This window comes from Bos javanicus, chromosome 26, assembly GCF_032452875.1.
Source record: "Bos javanicus breed banteng chromosome 26, ARS-OSU_banteng_1.0, whole genome shotgun sequence".
NCBI classification, from domain to species: Eukaryota; Metazoa; Chordata; class Mammalia; order Artiodactyla; family Bovidae; genus Bos; species Bos javanicus.
In genome coordinates this window covers 36,652,550-36,672,298 of record NC_083893.1, presented here as the reverse complement: position 1 = coordinate 36,672,298, position 19,749 = coordinate 36,652,550, and the positions used below count along the sequence as shown (strand labels likewise).

The window sequence follows — 19,749 nt, the reverse complement described above, 5'->3', positions numbered from 1 at the left end:
AACCCCATGGACTGCAGCACACCAGGCTTCCCTGTCCATCACCAACTCCCAGAGCTTGTACAAACTCATGTCCAATGAGTCAGTGATGCCATCCAACCATCTCATCCTCTGTCGTCCTCTTCTCCTCCTGCCCTCAATATTTCTCAGTGTCAGTCTTTTCTAATGAGTCAGTTCTTTGCATCAGGTGGCCAAAGTATTGGCGCTTCAGCTTCTGCACAAGAGAAAGCCTGTGCAAAATCAACAAAGACCCAGCATAGCCATCCCCCCCAAAAGACGATGCACTTTAATGCCCAGCAGTTATTGCCTCTATAAGTGGAGGCATGTTTGTCAAGAATCAACAAGGTTCATACTCAAGTATACACAAATACAGAAGTTATCCTGCTTCCTTTCACTGTGGAGTCAGCTGAGCTTTCTATCCCTCGGTATTAATAAAAATAATATAGGAAGTGAAGTGATGTGCCGAGAGAGACAGGGAGACACACACACAGCACTGGCTCAGGAAGCTGTGATCTAGTGATGGCAGATAGTGAGACGCAGGTAACAACCAGGAGGAGGGCGGTGTGATGGGGAGTGCAGAGCTGGGGACTTCCCTGGGTAAGAGTCAGGGAAGGGGACTCGGAAGAAGCAGATACCTGGTGGGAGTCGGGAACGTGGGAGTGCTGAGCCCTCCAGGTAAAGAGCAGCATGTTCATGGCCCAGAGCTGAGCAAGGGCAAAAGTCCTAAAGCAGCGTTTTGCAGCTGTGGCACTCTTGATACTTTGACTGGGTGATCCTCTGCTTGAAGGGCTGCCTCATGCATTGTCGGATGTGTAGCCGCATCCCTGATCTCAGCGTTCTAGATGCCAGGAGAGCTCAAACTGGGACAACCCAGAACGTCTCTGGGCATTGTAAATTGTCCCTTTGGGCAGAATCACTCCCCACTAAGAACCACTGCCTTAGAAGAACACAGTGATACATTTTATTTTGTCAAAATTGAAAAAGAAAAAACATCTCTATGACTTCATAAAATACAGTTAAAAAGGCAGGCAACATGGTAGAGGAAATTAGGTATTAATGTGACATGTAGAAAGGACTGAAGCCTTTATTACAGAAAGAATTCCTAGATTATCAGTAAAAGATGAACACAAATAAAAAGGGTAAAAAAATAAAGCATCTGCAGAGATTTGTGCAGAATTTTACATGATTTTAAATACAAATCATGCTATATACTTGGATGTGTGATATCTGTGTGTATAAATACAAAACAAAGGCTAGAAGACCACACAGTTTTTAACAGTGGTCAGCTCTAGAGATGGAACTGGAACTGAGGGTGGTGGTGAGTGTGGGGTCCAGGCAGGTAGAGTTAGCACAGGGGTGGGGTGAGGGGGACTAGCTCTATCGGTGTTTGAATTTTCATAAGAACATGCATGAGCTACTTGTATAATTAAAAATAAACTGTATAATTAAAATTGTATAATTAAAAATTTGAAAGTCAGGATGACTCCAGAAAGCTCAAATATCCTGAATTTCTAATATTCTAAGCTGGATCTCCTCCACCTGCTCTGACAGCCACCACCATAGGCACTGCTCATGGCTGTGTCAGCTCTGAGCACACTGCATGTATTTAACTTGTATACTCCTCACAATGTATCATATCCATTTTGTGGACGAGGAGCCTGAGGCGGAGAGCTTATGTAATTGGCACAAGGGCCCACAGCTAGTAAAGGGGCAACGCAAAAGGCAAGGTGAACTTGCCCAAGTCTGAGTCTCTGCAGGCTGGTCACCTATAAGGAAGTTGGCCTCCTGGAAATCACCCCGGAAACCGGCTCCAGTATGAATGTGTGAAAGTGTTAGTCACTCGGTGGTGTCCGACTTTTTGTGACCCCTTGGACTGTAGCCCACCAGGCTCTTCTGACCATGAGATTCTCCAGGCAAGAATACTGGAGTGGGTAGCCAGGTGCTTAAAGCAATTCTGATCAACTGTAGGGCATGGGCCCCAGCCACCTGCCCCCATCACTGATTCAGCGCTGGCAAGATTGCACTGGAGCCAAAGTTCCTTCACAACATTTCGAGATGGCAACTTGGCCCCCATCCTGCAGGAGAATCAGCTAGTGCGTCCTAATCATGTAGTTTAGAAGCCTCACACTATGTAACTGTGGGCTCAGGATTGGATCCTGGAACAGAAGAAGGACGTTAGTGGAAAAACCAGTGAAATTTGAATAAAGTCTAGAGCTCAGTTAGTAGTAACGCAGCCTTTTGGTTTCTTAGTTGTGATAAATGTGCTTCGGTGATGTATCCTGTTAACCCTGGGGGAAACTGGGGTGAGGGGGTGTTTGCGAACTCTCTGCACCAACTCTCAGCTTCTCTATAAATGCAGCATTATTCCAAAGTTAAAGACAAGGATCGGGCCCCTCAGCCTGTGCACTGTGCACGACCCCAGTCAGAACATGACTGTACATTCCTGCATCTGAACAGGTATTCCTGATGTGTCTGTGGACAGAGATGCACTTTGTGGACACAGCGGAGGAAGGAGAGGGTGGGACGAATTGGGAGGGTAGCATTGAAACATATACACCGCCATGTGTAAGACAGCTAATAGGAAGCCGCTGTATAACACACGCAGCCCAACCCGGCGCTCTGTGACATCCTAGAAGGGTGGGATGCGGGTAGCATGGGAGGGAGGCTCAAGAGGCAGGGAATATATGTATACTTACGGCTGATTCACACTGTTGAATGGCAGAAACCAACACAACATTGTAAAGCAGTCATCTTCCGATTTAAATTAATAATAAAAAAAGAATATGATGGAACCACCTGGTGCCTCCACAGCTGCCCCCATCCAGCCTCTGTGACATCCCCCCCAAGGGCTTCTCAGTCAAGGGTATTCATTTGCCCAACACTGGGATTCTGAGCAGGCACATGTGACCGTGCCTTCACCATCATACCAAGCGGCCTCTCATGATCCTAGGGGCCAGATCTTTCCCTCACAATCTTCTCACAGGGCCATCTGCCTCAGAAATCAAAATGAGATGATTAAATTCCATTAGAAACTGGCCCCATAGCCAATGAGGGAACGTATGAGCTTGGGTCATGGGGGAAACCCAAAGAAGATGAATACGTTTTTCTATCTGTAGCAACAATATTGATCATGTTGCATATGAACTATAATTTCAACACCAGAAGGTATATAAGCATGTTATTACATACCATATATCCTCTTTACATACCATTTCAATTGCTTTGTTGATGTGTTTCTGAATTTCCAGAAGCATCTCTACACCCTGTAAGCAGAATAACCGTGATCTTCCACAACTGCCTGATAGCTCAGTTGATAAAGAATCTGCCTGCAATGCAGGAGACCCTGGTTCGAACCCTGGGTCGGGAAGATCCCCTGGAGAAGGGAAAGGCTACCCACTCCAGTATTCTGGCCTGGATAATTCCATGGGCTGTATAGTCCATGGGGTCTCAAAGAGTCGGACATGAATGAGTGACTTTCACTTCACACTTCACAACTGCAGCCTAGAATTTTAAATATAAACACTTACACCACACATGAATATTTCTAACTCAGAATATTTGTGGGGTCTTTGATTAGACATCCTGGGTAGTGAATTACACATGGCCTACAATATCAGAGGATTAAATGCTAATTTCAACTCTCCATTTTTATTTGGGTGAAAATGAATGAGAGGCTCTTCCTCGTTATCCTGTCTTCACCGTTCAGAACTGGCTGGTTTAGTTGGTTGGGTCACGTTAACTTCACTCTCTTTCATGGTCTCCCGACCAACCTTCTTGCAACACATGTCCCAGGTCATCAAGGGCTTCTGCAGGGGAGTGTTTGAATTAGTATGAATCCACTGTCACTTAGAAAGGGGGAGGATGTATTTCTGCTGATGGTGGGATCTGCATATGGAGACAAAGAATGGCATGCCAAACGCTCTGGTACCCAAATAGCACAACAGATATTAACTGAAGGAAAGATCCTGGCACCAGGATCTGCACGGGATCTGACAGATGGTGCGCCAGATATAAATTTGAGTCTTCCAAAACTGATAAAAGCGAGGTAATGCCTATTTCCCTTAAAAAAAAAAAAAAAGAATTCTTTATCATAAAGAAATCATCTTGAGATTAAAAAAAAAAAAGATTTTCACTATGTTGGATAAAGTATCAGTCACTATGTTGCCCAGAAGGGACAGAGCTTCCTGTCCTTTTCCTGTAAACATCCACTACAGAACACGAATGCTTAGTTCTGCCTAATGCCTAATTGGCAGGATATTTCATGAAGATATAAAGAGGCATATTGACTCATTTATGCCACTGAAGAACAGTGAGGCACTAACAGACCTCTGAGTAGTACACATGCCACTTAGGATTCCTTCCTTCCATATTCCATAAACATGCACTAAACCTCTCTTATGTGCCAGGCAATCTGCTAGGCTCTGCAGTTCCTACTTAACAGAAGGGCTCCTATGAAAGTGCCAGCTTCCTCTTGTTGCAGCCATTGTGTATAGACTAGTAAATAAAGATATCTCAGTTGCCCCAAAGAACATCCTTCTAGCACTCTCAAGGCTTCTCTGTGAGCCTCTCCATTCATTTCAGTTGCTCAGTCATGTCCAACACTTTGGGACCCATGGACTGCAGCACACCAGGCTTCCCTGTCCATCACCAACTCCCGGAGCTTGCTCAAACTCAACTGTGATCCTCTAGCATGAGTCAATATTACAAACAGCCAGAGATCCAAGGTGGTCTAAATGTGATCCCCTTTCATTTGTGGTCTTGTTTTCTTCCTGCTTCCCTAATTTCCTAAATTTTTTTCTCATTTTTTATTTAATTATTTTTCCATTGGTATCATAAGCCTTGGGGGCATCCACTAAAAACTCACTAATGATGAAGATTTTTTTTTTAAAGAAAAGGTACTTTGAGATAATGTAAGGTACTTGTTTAGCTGTTAATCCAGGATGGGGTATACAGATCACTTCTTTCATCAAATTCAGCTTCCCAGGTGATGACTTCCCACAGCTGACCAGCGACACCATCAGAAGAGGTATAGTTAGCTTTTCTGGCTGTTCCTGAAATGGGGGTGGCGGGGCAGGGAAGCAAGAGGAAATGAGAAACATGGTTCATTCGTGTTGAGACACTCATGGTCCTTGTAAAGGTGTGTAATGGGCACTAACCTGGTGGTGCTTCAGTAATGCAATGTTCAGGTAGAGAGGATTATTGTCCAGCACAGCACTGGCTTTGGCAACAGCCAGTGACACAGCCCCTATGGCCATGCTGCCACAGAGGACAGGCTCAGGGGGTTCTGCAGGTATGATTGGTTTTTCTGCAGAAGTCTCCATCCTTCCTGAAGAAAAAAAATTTGATAAAAGATTGCTTTCCAGAAAGCAAAAGTGCGACTATGATAAAACTGTATTTTTCAATGTTTAACTTACAGATGCAAAGGCTGAAAACTGAGGCTGGGAAGAACGTATTTACTTCCACCCCCGAGAAGTTTGTCTGATGTCACTACTCTCTAATGTCCAAAGAGTCCCCAGCCATGGATTTTGCTGAAGACATTTTAGAATATTCAGTATTAACTCCTTCCACAGTCATATAGGGTAGAAATTGTTATCTCATCTAAATGAGGGCTTAGGCTTAAAGACTTGCCCCACATCCAGCAGAACGTGAATTTAAGGAGAGCATTTGGACAGTCTCTGAATTCCAAACCCTTTGTTTTCCTATGTTCCACCATCGCTCTTGCATACCCAGCTTTGTGTTGAACATCTCATGTGTATATCTAACTGGTTATCTTGCTTGCCAACCCCAAGTGGGTGTCTTTTTCTATGAAGAATTCCTTCCAGATCTAACCATCCACTCAGAATCCCCAGCCATCTTTCACCCTCATATATTCTCAGCCACTTAGTCTGATCAGGCACCAGAGCGTCCATAATAAATCTCTTGTTCCCCTCCTGTTCTCTGCTTTCCCACAGCTGCTGACCTGAGTCAGGTATGTAAGGTAAGTGGAGTCAGATGTGCAAGCACCCAGCACACATTAAATGTTTAGCAAATTAAGGTTCCCTCCTACTCCTTCCCGTCTTACATTCCACGTTCTATCAGTCAAAAGAAACCACCAAATGAACACCCACTGGTGGTCTCTGCCTATGATTCAGCAGCGGCCATCCCCACCTTCCAGAAGATTGGTTTAACATGATTTTTCTGCCTTGGGCAACTCTCCTCCTCTGTCTGGGCCTCAGCATCTGAAACTATGAAGTAAGAGACCTTGTATTCATGATCCCTTTGGCCCGTGGTCTGGTGCTTTCTTACTCAGTGGAATCCACACTCATCTGGTATTTCGTCTAGTCCCAGCATCATGCTAGGAACTGGCGGTTCTAAATTGAATGAGGCGTGATTCGTGCCTTCAAGGAGTGTTGTAATTGGATGGACATACAAAACACTGTTACAACACTAGCAGCAGCTCTGGAATTAATATATCAGAGGAACTGAGGTGAACAGTATGTTAGAAGGCATGGAGCAAAGGGCTATGATAACTTTAGTTATATGCCTTAAAATGGCAAGGTCTTCCAAAGACAGTTTTCATTAATGTTACCTGGGACTGAAGAAATGTTGGTTGTGTATATCAAAGGATACCATTAATTTTTAAAATATGGAGTGGCTTTCTGATGAGCTAATGGGAAATTTGAGAAGCAGTTGAAGGTCTCCATGTCACCCCCCACCCTCTCTGCCCTTGGGCAGAGAGTACTGTTCAGAGTACTTTGTTTACTAAGTGCTTACATCTGGGTAAGAAATATTTTTTATCTTACAAATAAAAATGGAGGGCAAGATGGGGTAAAACCGTGCTGACCTAACATTGTAGCTTCAAGCAAGGAAATGGCATGGAGGATGGATGGTACCTGGTGGGAACCCAACCCAGGTGTGCAGCAGAGAGACCTGACCTTGAAAAGGCAGTCCAAGCTTCAGCCTTTCTTCCCCTGCATTTGTCACTTATGGTTAAGGTTCTACAAGACGATCAGCCACTGACCTTGCTTTTGTCCTTTTTTCTTGGATGGAGGTGGAGGAGGAGGTGGTGGCGGCGGCGGCTGGGGTGAAAGCGCTGTTGAGTCTTCTAGGTTCTTTTCCAATTCTTTTCTCTCCTTATCTTCTTGTACTTTATTTTCAAAGAATGTCCTTAATGGCAAGAAAGTATGGATTTATAATGAGATTACTTAGGAAGATCGCTTGTAACTTTGGTCACATTTTAGTGCTGACCCTAAAATATTGCAGTAGCTAACTCTGCTTTTTAAGCTACCTAAGAACAAATCTGCTTCAATTTCCGAGACTAAAAAATGACACTGTTATAAAACCGTGTTCAAGAACTGAAAATCATTTTGGCCTGGAAATAAATGTTTAAAGATTTCGGGTGCTCATTTTAAAAATTATCTGAGCCCTGTTTATTATTTTTAAAGTAAAATTTGAAGAGATAATTTGATTAAGGGCTTCTGGTCATTATTCAGGCTAATGGTCATTTATTCTTTTTGAATAAATAATAAATAAATGACCACCAGACAAAAAACGAGGCAAGCACAGACAGTGAAATACATAGCATTATATGCAGGACTAACTTTTTTTTAATTTGATGTGGGTGCTTAAAATGAACAGCTAAAAAATTTTGGGGAACCCCAACTTAGGTACCTCTAAATAAAATTTCAGCTTCCTGGAATAAAAAGAGGGTAAAAATTTCCAGAGACAAAAAAACAACAAGCCAAAATAAAAAAAAAAAAAAAAAAAGACTTGGGAATCAAATTTGCATCAGATGCTGGTGGGGCTGTGCCTTTAAAGTAATGAAAAAAACAGATTTCAAATGAGAATTCTATACTCAGCTAAACAGTCAAACATGAAGGCAAAATGCTAACATTTTCACACATGTAAGAATACCCTTACAAAAATTTATATCCCAAATACTCTTTTCTCATCCTTACTTAAAAAAAAAATTATATATTTTTCTGGCTGTGCTGGGTCTTCATTCCTGGGTGAGTATTTTCTCTAGTTGCAGCAGGCGAGGGCGACTCTGTTGCGGTGTGTGGCCTTCTTGCGGTGGCTTCTCTTGTTGCAGAGCACAGGCTCCAGGCACGCAGGCTTCACTAGTTGTGGCTCTCAGGCTCCAGAGCTTGGACTCAGGAGTTGTGGGCTTGGTTGCTCGGCAGCAGGTAGAATCTTCCCTGACCAGAGATCAAACTTGTGTTCTTCTGCACTGGTAGGAGGACTCTTATCCAGTGTACCATGAGAGAAGCCTTCAACCTTACTTTTACAGGATGTAATCCAACAATTCAAGAAAGAGGAAGATATGGGATCCAGGAAACAGGAGAACAATGAAGGGATATCTTATGGCATCTCTGTAGTAGGGCTAGAGAGGAACAACTCAAGACGGGAGATTTGGGAGGGAAAGTTCCAGGAAAAAAGGGAATGTAACGAAATAGAAGGTATGACTAAGGGATTAGGAAAACAATTAAGGATATGTTAATAGCAGATAACACACACAAAGAAGTGGAATAGCATTCAAAAACTGGAGGGCTACAATCCATAGGGTTATAAAGAGTCGGACACGACTGAGCACGCACATGTGCATGCACACGCACACGCTATTTATAAAAGACATAACTAGAAGTCACACAAAATTATATAGGATTCAAAACCTGTAAAAAGCTATTCAAAAAAAAGTTTTCTTATAAGGTCATGATACAACTCTGATGCAAACTAAAATGTGAAGTTACACACAATTAAGCAAATGATAAAACTTTAAAGAAAGAGAGTCCAGTTGACCTTCTTTGGCCACGAGGACTGTGGCATTGATCCACACAAAAGGAGAAGTAATGGTAACCCACAACGTGGTTGGATTAGCTATGTGAACTATGCTCACATAGCCGTACTTCCTTGGTTTGCACATTTTAGAGTCAACCTGTGGGCAAGGCCTGGAATATTTGGCTGTGTTTGGAGATCAGAACATAAGCACCACCCACTGGGTCATATAAAAGGATAAGCGAGGCTCATGGGGATGATGCATGTGAGGAGGTACAGAGTGGAAAAAGATGGTGTCTGAATTCTTGATCCTTTTCCAGAGAAACTTTGAATCCTAGGAAAGCACCATGCATAAAAAGAGGCCAAAAGACCTTACGTAGCCTTACACAGTAAAAGTTTAATAACAGGATTTTCAGGAGAAAAACAACATTTTATGCTGCATGTTGATGCGTTAGCATATGTTTCCTAATTGACTTCCCAACTGTACCCTACAGATTGGACACACCTGTTTCATTGGCAGGTGAAATGGAAAGAAAGTAGGTACATGATTATACTGGACACTAACGTTTCAAAGTTTCATACTTACCTGAGCACCTGATCCACCTCAGCCTGGCTGGAGGGCACTAGGCCCTGGAGCTCCTCAGTGAGAGTTTCGTTGACCCACTGCACTGCGGTGCTGACAGCATCCAACCTTTCCACTTCCTCGGCTTCAACTAGCTCAGGTGAAGCGTTCTCATGGGCTTCAAAGTGAGTTGCGATCACCACAGAACATATGTTCTGAAAACAATATAAATGTGTTCTACATTTTCCCTGCCTTTCACAGGAAATAGGAAATTGAATGTATCCAACTTTAAGGTACATGATCTTTTATCACCAATTTCAAAGAGAAAATGAGAATCTGTAATTTTCTTTGAGATATTTTTATAGCTATTGAAACACGGTGGAACCTGACTTCAAGGAATGTTTAAAATTATTACCTTGTTAAAATAGTCTTATAAAAACCTTACATTGAACTTCATTTCTATCATTGCCTCTCTCAAAAATAGCAAAAAAGGAGACAGATTTAATCATAATTATTTTCATGGATGACAATGAATTTTTCTTCACGTAGATCAGTCTACATATTTATAATTCTATGTAAGTGAGTGAGAGTCGGTTAGTCGTGTCTGACTCTACAAACCCATGGACTGTAGCCCGCCAGGCTCCTCTGTCCATGGAATTCTCCAGGCCAGAATACTGGAGTGGGTAGCCATTCCCTTCTCCAGGGGATCTTCCCAACCCAGGAATCAACCCAGGTCTCCTGCACTGCAGGCGGATTCTTCACCATCTGAGCCACCAAATCTATGTAAATCTTCATGTAAATACATGAATCTATAACCCTATCTGCAGATTACAGAACTCATGACATTAGCAGTGTCAGAGTTTTAAAACTATTTTTGCCCCATTTCATGTCTCAATCTTCAGATCACCTTCAGGTCTGTACCAACAGTGCACATAATAAACCATCATGGCAGATTGTATGATTCATGCTTTGTGTTCATAACTGCCTACAAATACTGTATGTGTATCTCACAGACACTGAATTTCAAAACATTAATTTCCCACTATTTAGACAGTAAATGCTAATAAATGCAGTGGAGCCAAGACAAAGAGAAGAACAGGTTTAAGTTGCTTCCTACCTTGGGAAAATTTTGAATGGTGCAGAATATTTCCACTTGGAGGGTTGGAAGCCCAAGTCCATCCAGCACATTTTTCCCCACAACTTTGCATATGGTGGGAGGTTTTGCAAGTTTAGAAAAGCAGTTTGCCTTCAACACACACACACATTAAAAAAAAAAACACAAAAATACCACATCTAATTTATCTTTGAAAGGTCATTCACATTTGCTCTAGTTTCTAGTAAACCTCTCTGTGAATGTCCTCATTCTGGGATTAGTCTAGCAGCTCTGTGGGAACATAAAGACTTGGATTTAGCCTCTGGTACATGGGGCAATTTGTCTATTGAACTCTCATGGGAAACTCACAGGCATGTCTTTATTTAAAGGTCCTGGTTCATTCTTTATGGGCCCTAACCTATCCTTCCATCCAAGATGCTGAAGTCAATTGGCTTCTAGAAAACTGCGATGCATTCAAACCCAAGAAGCCTTAAGTGGGTTCATTATCATTTCTCCCTACAAGGCAGGTATTTTAAAAGGTGAAGACTTATACATAGGCTGTACTTCATTTACCATCAGTTCATGCATAGAACTACATGTTCAAAGAGGACTGTTGGAACCTTAGTGACAGCAGTTTCATTGATGTGGAAGAACAGAGGTCATTTGGAAGTTGATCCAAGAAACAGAAGAAAGAGAATGAAGCTGAGGGAGAATATCCTCTCAAGGAGACTGAGTAAAAAGATTCAAGGGACTTCCCTGCTTATCCAGGGGCTAAGACTCTGAGCTCCCACTGCAGGAGGTACAGGTTCCATCCCTGGTCAGGGAACTAGATCCCACATGCCGCAACTAAAAAAAGATTCCACATGCCAGGACAAAGACCCAGCGCAGCCAAATAGATACACAAAAATTAAAAGATTCACGACTGGGCCCCTGTGCAGAGGGCTGGGAGCTGGGAGAGAAGGAAGAGGGGCGAGAGAAGGCCCACCCCCTCACCCTCTTTTATCTTCAGACAGTTATTCACTCTTTATTTCCACATAGCAAACCAGGCCTCTGATCTTTCAGTTCAAAATCCAGTGACCACAACCTACCTAACTGGTCATCTCACATCCATCGGCAATGTGCCAGCACTGAGGTGGTACCCAGCAGAACTAAAGCAAAAGCCAATTTTCAAGCCATCCATGCATTTTAAGGATGACAGTTTGTATATTACTGTGTGTGCACGTGTGCTCAGTCGCTTAGTTGTGTCCAACTCTTTGCCACCCCATGGACTGTACGCGTGAGACTTCTCTGCACATGGGATTCCCCAGGCAAAAATACTGGAATGGGTTGCCATTTCCTCCTCCAGGGGAATCTTCCTGACCCAAGGATTGAACTGGAGTCTCCTGAGTCTCTGGAGTTGGCAGGCGGGTTCTTTACCACTGAGCCATCTCGGAAGCCCAGGTATAGAGTAAGTATTGAAATGAAGTTAATAAAATAGGAGAAGAAAAATATTATCTAGTTTAACTTTTGTGTATTAGTGAGTTCAATTCAACAAGTAATGAGCACCTACAATGTACCACATATTGGGTAAGGAGGAAAATGGGACTAACTTTTTCAAATGTTTATGTACCTTAAAGGAGTGACTTGGTCTTGTTTATCACTGTATCACATTCCACAGTGCCTGGTATATTTGGGATTCCATAAATTGATTAGTTGGAAAAGACCCTGATGCTGGGAAAGACTGAGGGCAGGAGGAGAAGTGGGTAACAGAGGATGAGATGGTTGGATGGCATCTGACTCAATGGACATGAGTCTGAGCAAACTCTAAGAGATGGTGAAGGACAGGGAAGCCTGGCATGCTGCAGTCCTTGGAGCTGCAGAGAGTCAGATATGACTTAGCAACTGAAAACAAGAATAAAATTTGAATCCTGCATACATGAATAAAGGCCAGACACAACCTGTCTAACACAACCTTGGACACTTTGTATACGTTATATTATTAACTTCTCAAAACAACTCTATAAGGTGGTATCACCTCAGTTCCAAAGATGAGCAAACTAAACTCCAGAAGGAAACCTGTCCAAGATAAAATAACCAATGTCTTCATTAACCAATGTCTTAAAATCACCAATGTTTACTGCTTTGTAACAGACTTAGTGGCTCAAGCCATTTACTTGCTCATGATTCTGCAATCTAGGCTGGGCTTAACTGGGCAATTCTTTGGTTGATCTTGCCTGGGGTCTTCTATACAGATTCAGTCATCTGTAGGCTGGACCCAATTCAGAGTACCCAAAATGCTTCCATTCACATGTGCAGTGTCTCAGCCAGGACGGTTGGAACATCCAGGGGCTCCCAGGCCATCTGTCTTTCTCACAGCACATCTGGAAGGTCTCTCACATCTGCTAGGGCCTCTCTCTACTGGATCTCTCTCTCTTTCACTCTCTCTAGCATGGCAATAGGATTTCCCTTCAGCATGACTAACTTCCAAGAGGGAGTATTCCAAGAGTACATCATGCCAGCCCTTACCAAACCTCTGTTTGCATCATACTTGCCAAGGTCCTACGGATCAAAGCAAGTCATAAGGCCACGACCCCAGTCAATATAGGAGGGACTTCCATAAGACTGTTCATTCTGGTGGTGTGGTTCATTGCTGCTGCTGCTGCTAAGTCGCTTCAGTCGTGTCCGACTCTGTGCGACCCCACAGACAGCAGCCCACCAGGCTCCCCGGTCCCTGGGATTCTCCAGGCAAGAACACTGGAGTGGGTTGCCATTTCCTTCTCCATTGGGGACCATCAATTTAATAGTTCACTACTGCTACAAAGCAGCAGAGCTAAGGATCAAATCCAATCTGCCCGATTCCCAATCACAAACTCTTAATCATAAGTTTTATGAAGGAGCTAATAGTATTGCTATTGCCCACAGGGATCTCTCCCATCCCTGAATTCTTCTACTATGTAAGAGAACCATGGAAGAAATGGCATTTGAGCTGGACACAGGAGGTTGTGTAGTAATCCACAGGCAGACAACAGGGAGAAGCTGATACTTTAGGTAGGCGGAATAGGATAAGTGAAGGGGAGGGAATTGGGAAACTTCACATTTTAAAAAAAGTCAGCAGGCCCATGGAAAGGAGCAGGGGAGGGAAGCATAGATAAGCTGTGTGTGTACCAAAGCATAGATAAGCCTGTGTACCAAAGTAGGGGCAAGCACTGTGAGTCGCACATACTGGAATGTGTTGGATCTTACTAAGCATGCAAGAGGGAACCACAGGAAGTTGAGTGAGAGAATGATGGTCAGATTTGGGATGAGGAACACTACTCTGGCAGCATTAGTGGGAGGAACTTGATGGGGGAGGGGGAGAGAATAAAGAGGGCCAGAACTGGGACAGCAACTGAGAAGAACTGGAGCAGCAACTAAGAAAATGAAATGGAGGTGCCTTTATGTCAACTGCTGAACATTCGTCAAAGCCCAAGCCAAAATTCCCACATCCTACCGCCCACAGGGATCTTGCCCACCCCTGAGTTTCTTTAACAAACACACAGTGATCTATTCCTCAGTCTGGCACACAATTCTGAATTACCCTATCTATTACTCCAGTTATTTTATGTATCAGTGGCCCTTGTCCCTAATTGAGGTAGAAGTTCCCAAAGAGCTGTGCAAACCAAAGCCCTAGCTGCCTAATAGACTGGGAAGAGCATTACACTGGGGGCAAGAGTCCAAGTTACCAGTTTTCACTTCTGCATTAATTCATTGTGAGACAAGAGCTTGGGGTCTTTCTAAAATGAGGAAGTTGGACTAGTTAACTTTCAAGAATTCCTCTGGCAAGAGACTGTGGAAAGAGAATGGAATTGGGAGTTGCATTCACTTATTCACCGTGAGTGTCCACTATGCACTGTGCTAGGTACTAGGGACACAGACCTGGTTTGATTTCTGTCATTCACAATGTTCCTTGAGAAAACCATCTAAATTCACCGGGCCACGGTTCCTTTATTTGTTAATACAGAATCATAAGGTTTACTTCACCGCGGTCCTAGGGATGAAGTGATGTCACAGTAACCACATAACACAAGGTGCGTCGATAAACACCTCCCCTCTCCCCTCCCCCGATTTGATGTATCGGCCAAGACCGAAAAAAACAAATATTTGTGGAACATACCCTATATTAACTGCCCTGACAAGACGTGATTTTGAACCCTGTAGACACACTGCTTCTTTACTGCACTTACATACTCTGCTTGGTGTTGTCATTCTGCCTCACTGTAGCGCGAATCCCTACCAGTTCCAACCATGATACCTTTCAGAAGGTGGGTGTTGGTTAGTACTTACGGGTCTGGAAGTGAGAAAACGCCTGCCTTTGTTTCAACTGCCCACGGCTTTAAGACTAAATATACGCCAGATGGTGAGCAGAGGAGCTAAGGGGTATGTGAAAAGGCGAAACCCACCCCCCGCCGCCCCCACCCCTCTCCACAGGAGCTCACAAGCTGCCTAGGAAGGGTTTCAATACAAAATAGGGGGTGCTACAAGGCCGCTGCAGGACGATCAGTCCAGGGCGAAGGGGGCAAGACTTTGATCTGAATTTGAAGTTTAGATACGAGCTGGTCAGGTGGGACGGGGATCCCCGGAGCGCACGCAGGGCCCACAAGCCAAGGAGCCGAGGTTTGAAATCGACCGAAACTTGGCAGCGATGCTGGGTACGAGGCCCCGGGGTGGGCTGAAGGCTACGCTGTAGCGAAAGCCAAATGCGTTCGCTCCGTGGTCAAAAGGAGGCCGCTGAAGGCTGGTAAACTGAGCTATGAGGTATAAAGGACTGTGATTAAAGGAGGTAACTGGCAGCCGGACAGGTCCGCCCAGAGGTAGTGAGGATGCCTGCCAGCCCCTGAGCTGTCGCGCAGTAGCTACAAATCTGCCCAGAGCCCTCTTTCCTCCAGCAGTTTCCTGTCTACCACTTTCTCTCTCGAGATTCCTTTAGCCAGGTTTCCGCTCCGCTTCTTCCCTTCAGGATCCCCGCGCCGCGTCAACCCAGCCGGGACCCAGCGCGGCGCGCGTGCGCGACTCTGCGGCGCAAGCGCCCCGCGTTGCCGCAGCGCGGGGCGGGGGGAGAGGGGCTGGAGGGAAGAGGGTTCTGGTCCCAGGTCCCTACCAGGTGCCCGTAGACGTCGGCAGGCTGGAGGTAGAAGGTGGAGTTGAGCAGCTCTTCCAGCCTGCGCGGAACGTCGTTCTCGCGGTAATACTCCATCGCCTGCTGCTTCAGCTTCTGCAGCTCCCTAGTGCTCCCACAGCTGCGGCCGCCGCCTTCTTCCCCCATGGTAGGAGATTTAAGGCTACAAGCGGGGGTTAGCCTGGGGGCCCGCGAGCGTCCTCCCTGTCGCTAGGCAACGCAGCGAGATTCCCGACCTCAGATCTCGCGAGGCTTCCTGCCTTGGGTTCTTCCTGCTTGTGGCAGAGGCGAATGGCTCCTCCGCCCTCCCTGTCCCTGAGGTTTTGACCTCCCCCCCCCCCCCCGCCCCCTCTCCCCGGGTTTTGGGCTTATTTACTCTTGATACTAGCGCCCTTCTGGCGTTGTTTTCCAGGACGTGTTTCCCTGGCGGTTTTCAGATGGGAAAACGGTTAACACTCTCACGAAGCGCTTTTTGCGGAGACGTGAGAGAGGGTTAGCCCCTCCGCTTCCAGCTGGGGACTCGAACCCCGGGTGGCGCCAGTTCTCAGGTGGCCCTGGAACTCGGGCCATCAGGCCTTCCCCACTTTCCCCCTCGTTACTCGCGATTAGGGAGCTCCTCCGAGCGGCGGCCTGTGCCGGCCCCCTCTCCTGGGGAGGTTGTAAGAACGCTGGGTGTCCTTGCCTAAGCTGTGGAGGACTCCGCCATTGGTTCGTTAGGCTGATGTTTACCTGCCCTGAGACGAGCAGGGTGCTGGCTGTGGATACCGCGATGTCCAGCAGAGAACCGGCTACTCGCCCTCCTCTGGGAGATTAGTGAGGTGAAATTTTACCGTAGAAGGAAGAACAGTGTGGTCCCCCCCCAAATTTGGGATGTACCTTAAGGACTGGGCCTAGGGTGGAGGTGTTATAGGCAAGACTTGAGGAAGAGAAGCAGGAATGAATAACTGTCATTGGGTCATGTTCCTTCTCCAGAACCTTCTTAAGAGGCTGCCTGCGTCCTGCCCCTTCTAAATCCAGACTGCCTGCTTGGCTTCATTACACCTACCAGGTGTCACGTGCACTTATACAGCTTCTTAATGTGCGCCCTCTATTCTAGATTCTTCTGCTGCAGATAAGGGCTGAGATGGACCTGGTGTCCTTGTTCCCCTCTGTCCTTGTTCCTGGCCTAAGCAGACCATTCAAAACATTCATGCTGCACTTTTGCTCATCTGGAAAACAATCTTAACTACTCTGCTACTAACTACTAACTAATTTTAACTATTCTAACTCACAAGTCAGTTAGAATAAAATGAGAAAGTGAGAAAACACTTTGAAACAAGATAGTTATTTTCAGTAGAGTAAAAATACTAATTTTTATTTGTATAAAAATAAAGTGATTCTATAAATACTGTTAAGGAACCCAGAGGTGTACCTCCTTCTGAACTCTGGGTGTTTTGTCCAGTTCTCTAGTGCAGGAGTCCCCAACCTCTGGTATCCAATTCCTGATGATCTGTGGTGGAGCTGAGACAGTAATAATTGAAACAAAGTGCACAATAAGTGTGATGTGCTTGAATCACCCCAAAACCATCCCCCTACCTCCAGTCTGTGAAAAAATTGTCTTCCACAAAACCCTTCCCTGGTGCAAAAAGTTTGGGGACTGCTGCTAACGGAACATCTCACTTTCTGGGTTGGGATTGATGGTCATGGGCCTACCTTGTCCTTGGTAAGATGGAAATCCTTCCATGGTGGAGCCAAGTCTGAGTCATCTTCACAAGTACAGCAGAGCCTGGGCCTCCCACAGGGACAGAACATGTCCTCTGCTGAACAGGTGTTGAGGGAAGTTTTATTCAAAATAAGCCAGTTGCTGTTGCTGCTGTTTCCATTCCTCCATACACCTTTCCTCACATCTCTTTAGATAGAAGCCTCCCACTTCTCTCATGCACCCATCCTTTAATTCCTGTTGAGTCCCACATCTTCAAAAAAGCCATGCCCCACACTTTGGCTCTCACCATGGCCAGCCCTTCCTTTCTTCTGAACTCCTTCCCTGCTTGCAGTGTGGGCCACAGAGTTCAGCCCTCAGGGATGTCTTGACTCATGTGATGTCTTACTGGAAGATTGGAAGCATCCTGGGCTGGGACCATGATGTCTCAGAGCCTTCCCTCTATGACCTACTGGCCTATTAATTTTTTGAGGACAGGGACTTGTTTTGTCTTGTTCACTAAGATATTCAGTAAATGTGTTGAATGAATAGATGTATTTTACACATAATAAACACTTAACTCATAAAGGTTTTGTGGTTAATGGGTGAGTAATGAGTACACCAGGCTGGCTTGAGCAAAGTCTCTATTTTCAGGAACAATGAGAAATACGAATGGAAAAGTAGTCTGAGGTGAGATCATGAAGGAACTGGAATACCATTCTGTAAGAGTGGGGAGCACCCCCAACCTTGTAAATATAGACTGGGCAAGATGGAAGTGGTGTTGGAGAAGGTTAACTGGCAGCAGTTGGGTGGGCTTAGTGAGTGAGTGGTTATTAAAAAAGAACATAGATGTAAGAGCCTAAACAGTAATGGTAGCAATGGGAAAAGAAGGATGAGATAGGTAATAGGAAGGGAGGATGAAAATCCCTGAGTGGTTGGATGTAAGGTTGGGGAACCAAATATGACTCCAGAGGATAACTTGTAGAATTCTTTTTTGGTTGACAGAAACGTGGTAAGTGAGAAAGTGATCTGGTTTTGATGAAGGGAACATGGTGCATTTGGTTTTAGATGTGTGGAGCTTGGGGTATCCCAGAGGAAACGAAGGACTGACGGTGCAGATGGAAGGCATCCACAAAGAATTTACAGTTGAATAAGAATAGATAAATCCTCTGGAAGGAAAAGAGAAACCAATCATCTTGAACTCAGGACCTAAATATTCAGGAATGAATTCATCTAAGACAGGGGGAACAAACGAAAAAGACTTAGAGAAAAAAAGAAAAAAGTGCACATCCTAGAGTCTAGTGCAGAAAATTTTGGGACTCTGTTAGATGTGTGTGTTCATATGCACGGATTAAAGTCTAAAAACATATACATTTGCATGTTAATTATGTCATCCTTAGGTGATGGGGTCTCTTACTTTCTCCTTTTGTATATTGGTAGTATCTGATTTCCCTGAAATGAGTGTATCATTTCTGTCACTTTGAAGTGTTACGTTAAAAATATTTGAGAGGAAGATATTAGATCAAATGTTGCAGGAGAATTGAAGACAAAAAAGATATTTTTAGAAACTCAGTTCTTCCCTTATGGATCATTCCATCTTCTCAAATAAAAACTACAGGCAGTCTTAATAAGTAAGTAAATCTGCCTCCTTGTTTGCTTCCCTCATTCACTCAATCAGCTGATATTTAATGCTTACCATGTGTCAGGCACTGTTCTAGGCCCTGGAGGAAACACAGTGAATAAAGTGGGTAACATTTCTTCTCTTTGTGCCACTTACGTTCTATTGGCACTTCAGTAGCACTTACACCCTAGTGAACCACTGGGACACTGAACTGAAATAATAATAGATGTGAAAGCATTTTGAAAAGTTGGTATGCTGGGGGTCTAATAGCCTATTGGTGTTGACAGATCCAGAATAAATACAATTATTATTCATGAATATTCCAATTTTCTTCTTTTCCATAGATATTAGAAATATTAGGGTTATAGCTGTAAAATACATTTATGCATATATATGTGTTATAGACTTAACACATGTCTTGTGCCAGTACCTTGGTGACTATTTCTGTTTCATCTTGAGACTAAATGTCCAAGGGCACTTACAGAGCATCAGAACTTGAAAAAGATTGAGTGCGGCTCACCCTAAAGATGTGAACTGGGGAATACATGAGGGGAGGGAGATGAAGGGAAGGAAAAGCTCAGGTGATGTAGAACATTCTGGGACATATCCAGCAAAAAAGGGTAGAACTATACTCTCCTCTTTTAGAGAATGGGGCACCTGCCCCATTGTTACATTTTCCTCATTGGAAAGGATGGACAGTGTGGGACAAGGACCATTTGTCTGGGAATTAGAAAACTCAGATTGGAGTCCCAGTGATCTCCAAGATCTTCTGGGACTTCATGAATGAAATGAGAGTGTTGGGCTAGATCAGTGTTTCCTAACCTTTTTCATTATGGAGACTCCTTTTAAACAACAACAAAAAATTGAGACAGCCCCCTCCCCCTCCACAGTCCATGTAACAGTGGCTGTG

General features: G+C 44.4%; 2 protein-coding genes across 5 annotated transcripts in view; one reads left to right on the top strand and one right to left on the bottom strand.

Annotated features, from left to right (window-relative positions):
- The window catches only part of ENO4 (enolase 4), a 28,636-nt gene extending 11,762 nt beyond the window's left edge, over positions 1 to 16,874 (bottom strand). The window contains exons 1-7 of one of the 4 annotated variants that reach the window (XM_061403606.1): positions 16,417 to 16,874; positions 10,431 to 10,559; positions 9,338 to 9,528; positions 6,998 to 7,143; positions 5,154 to 5,323; positions 4,917 to 5,048; positions 3,207 to 3,260 (exon numbers count right to left, since the gene is read on the bottom strand). In XM_061403606.1, coding sequence (XP_061259590.1) covers positions 3,207 to 3,260; positions 4,917 to 5,048; positions 5,154 to 5,323; positions 6,998 to 7,143; positions 9,338 to 9,528; positions 10,431 to 10,559; positions 16,417 to 16,491 — 897 coding nt within the window. In that variant the 5' untranslated portion in view covers positions 16,492 to 16,874. Of the gene's footprint in view, positions 1 to 3,206; positions 3,261 to 4,916; positions 5,049 to 5,153; positions 5,324 to 6,997; positions 7,144 to 9,337; positions 9,529 to 10,430; positions 10,560 to 15,522; positions 15,831 to 16,416 lie in introns of those variants that run through there. The other 3 variants (XM_061403604.1, XM_061403607.1, XM_061403605.1) reach the window with 3 other exon arrangements.
- Positions 15,601 to 19,749, top strand: part of HSPA12A (heat shock protein family A (Hsp70) member 12A) — a 173,086-nt gene continuing 168,937 nt past the window's right edge. The window contains exon 1 of the mRNA XM_061403596.1: positions 15,601 to 15,688. Within this exon, the coding sequence (XP_061259580.1) occupies positions 15,686 to 15,688 (3 nt within the window). The 5' untranslated portion in view covers positions 15,601 to 15,685. The remainder of the gene's footprint in view (positions 15,689 to 19,749) is intronic.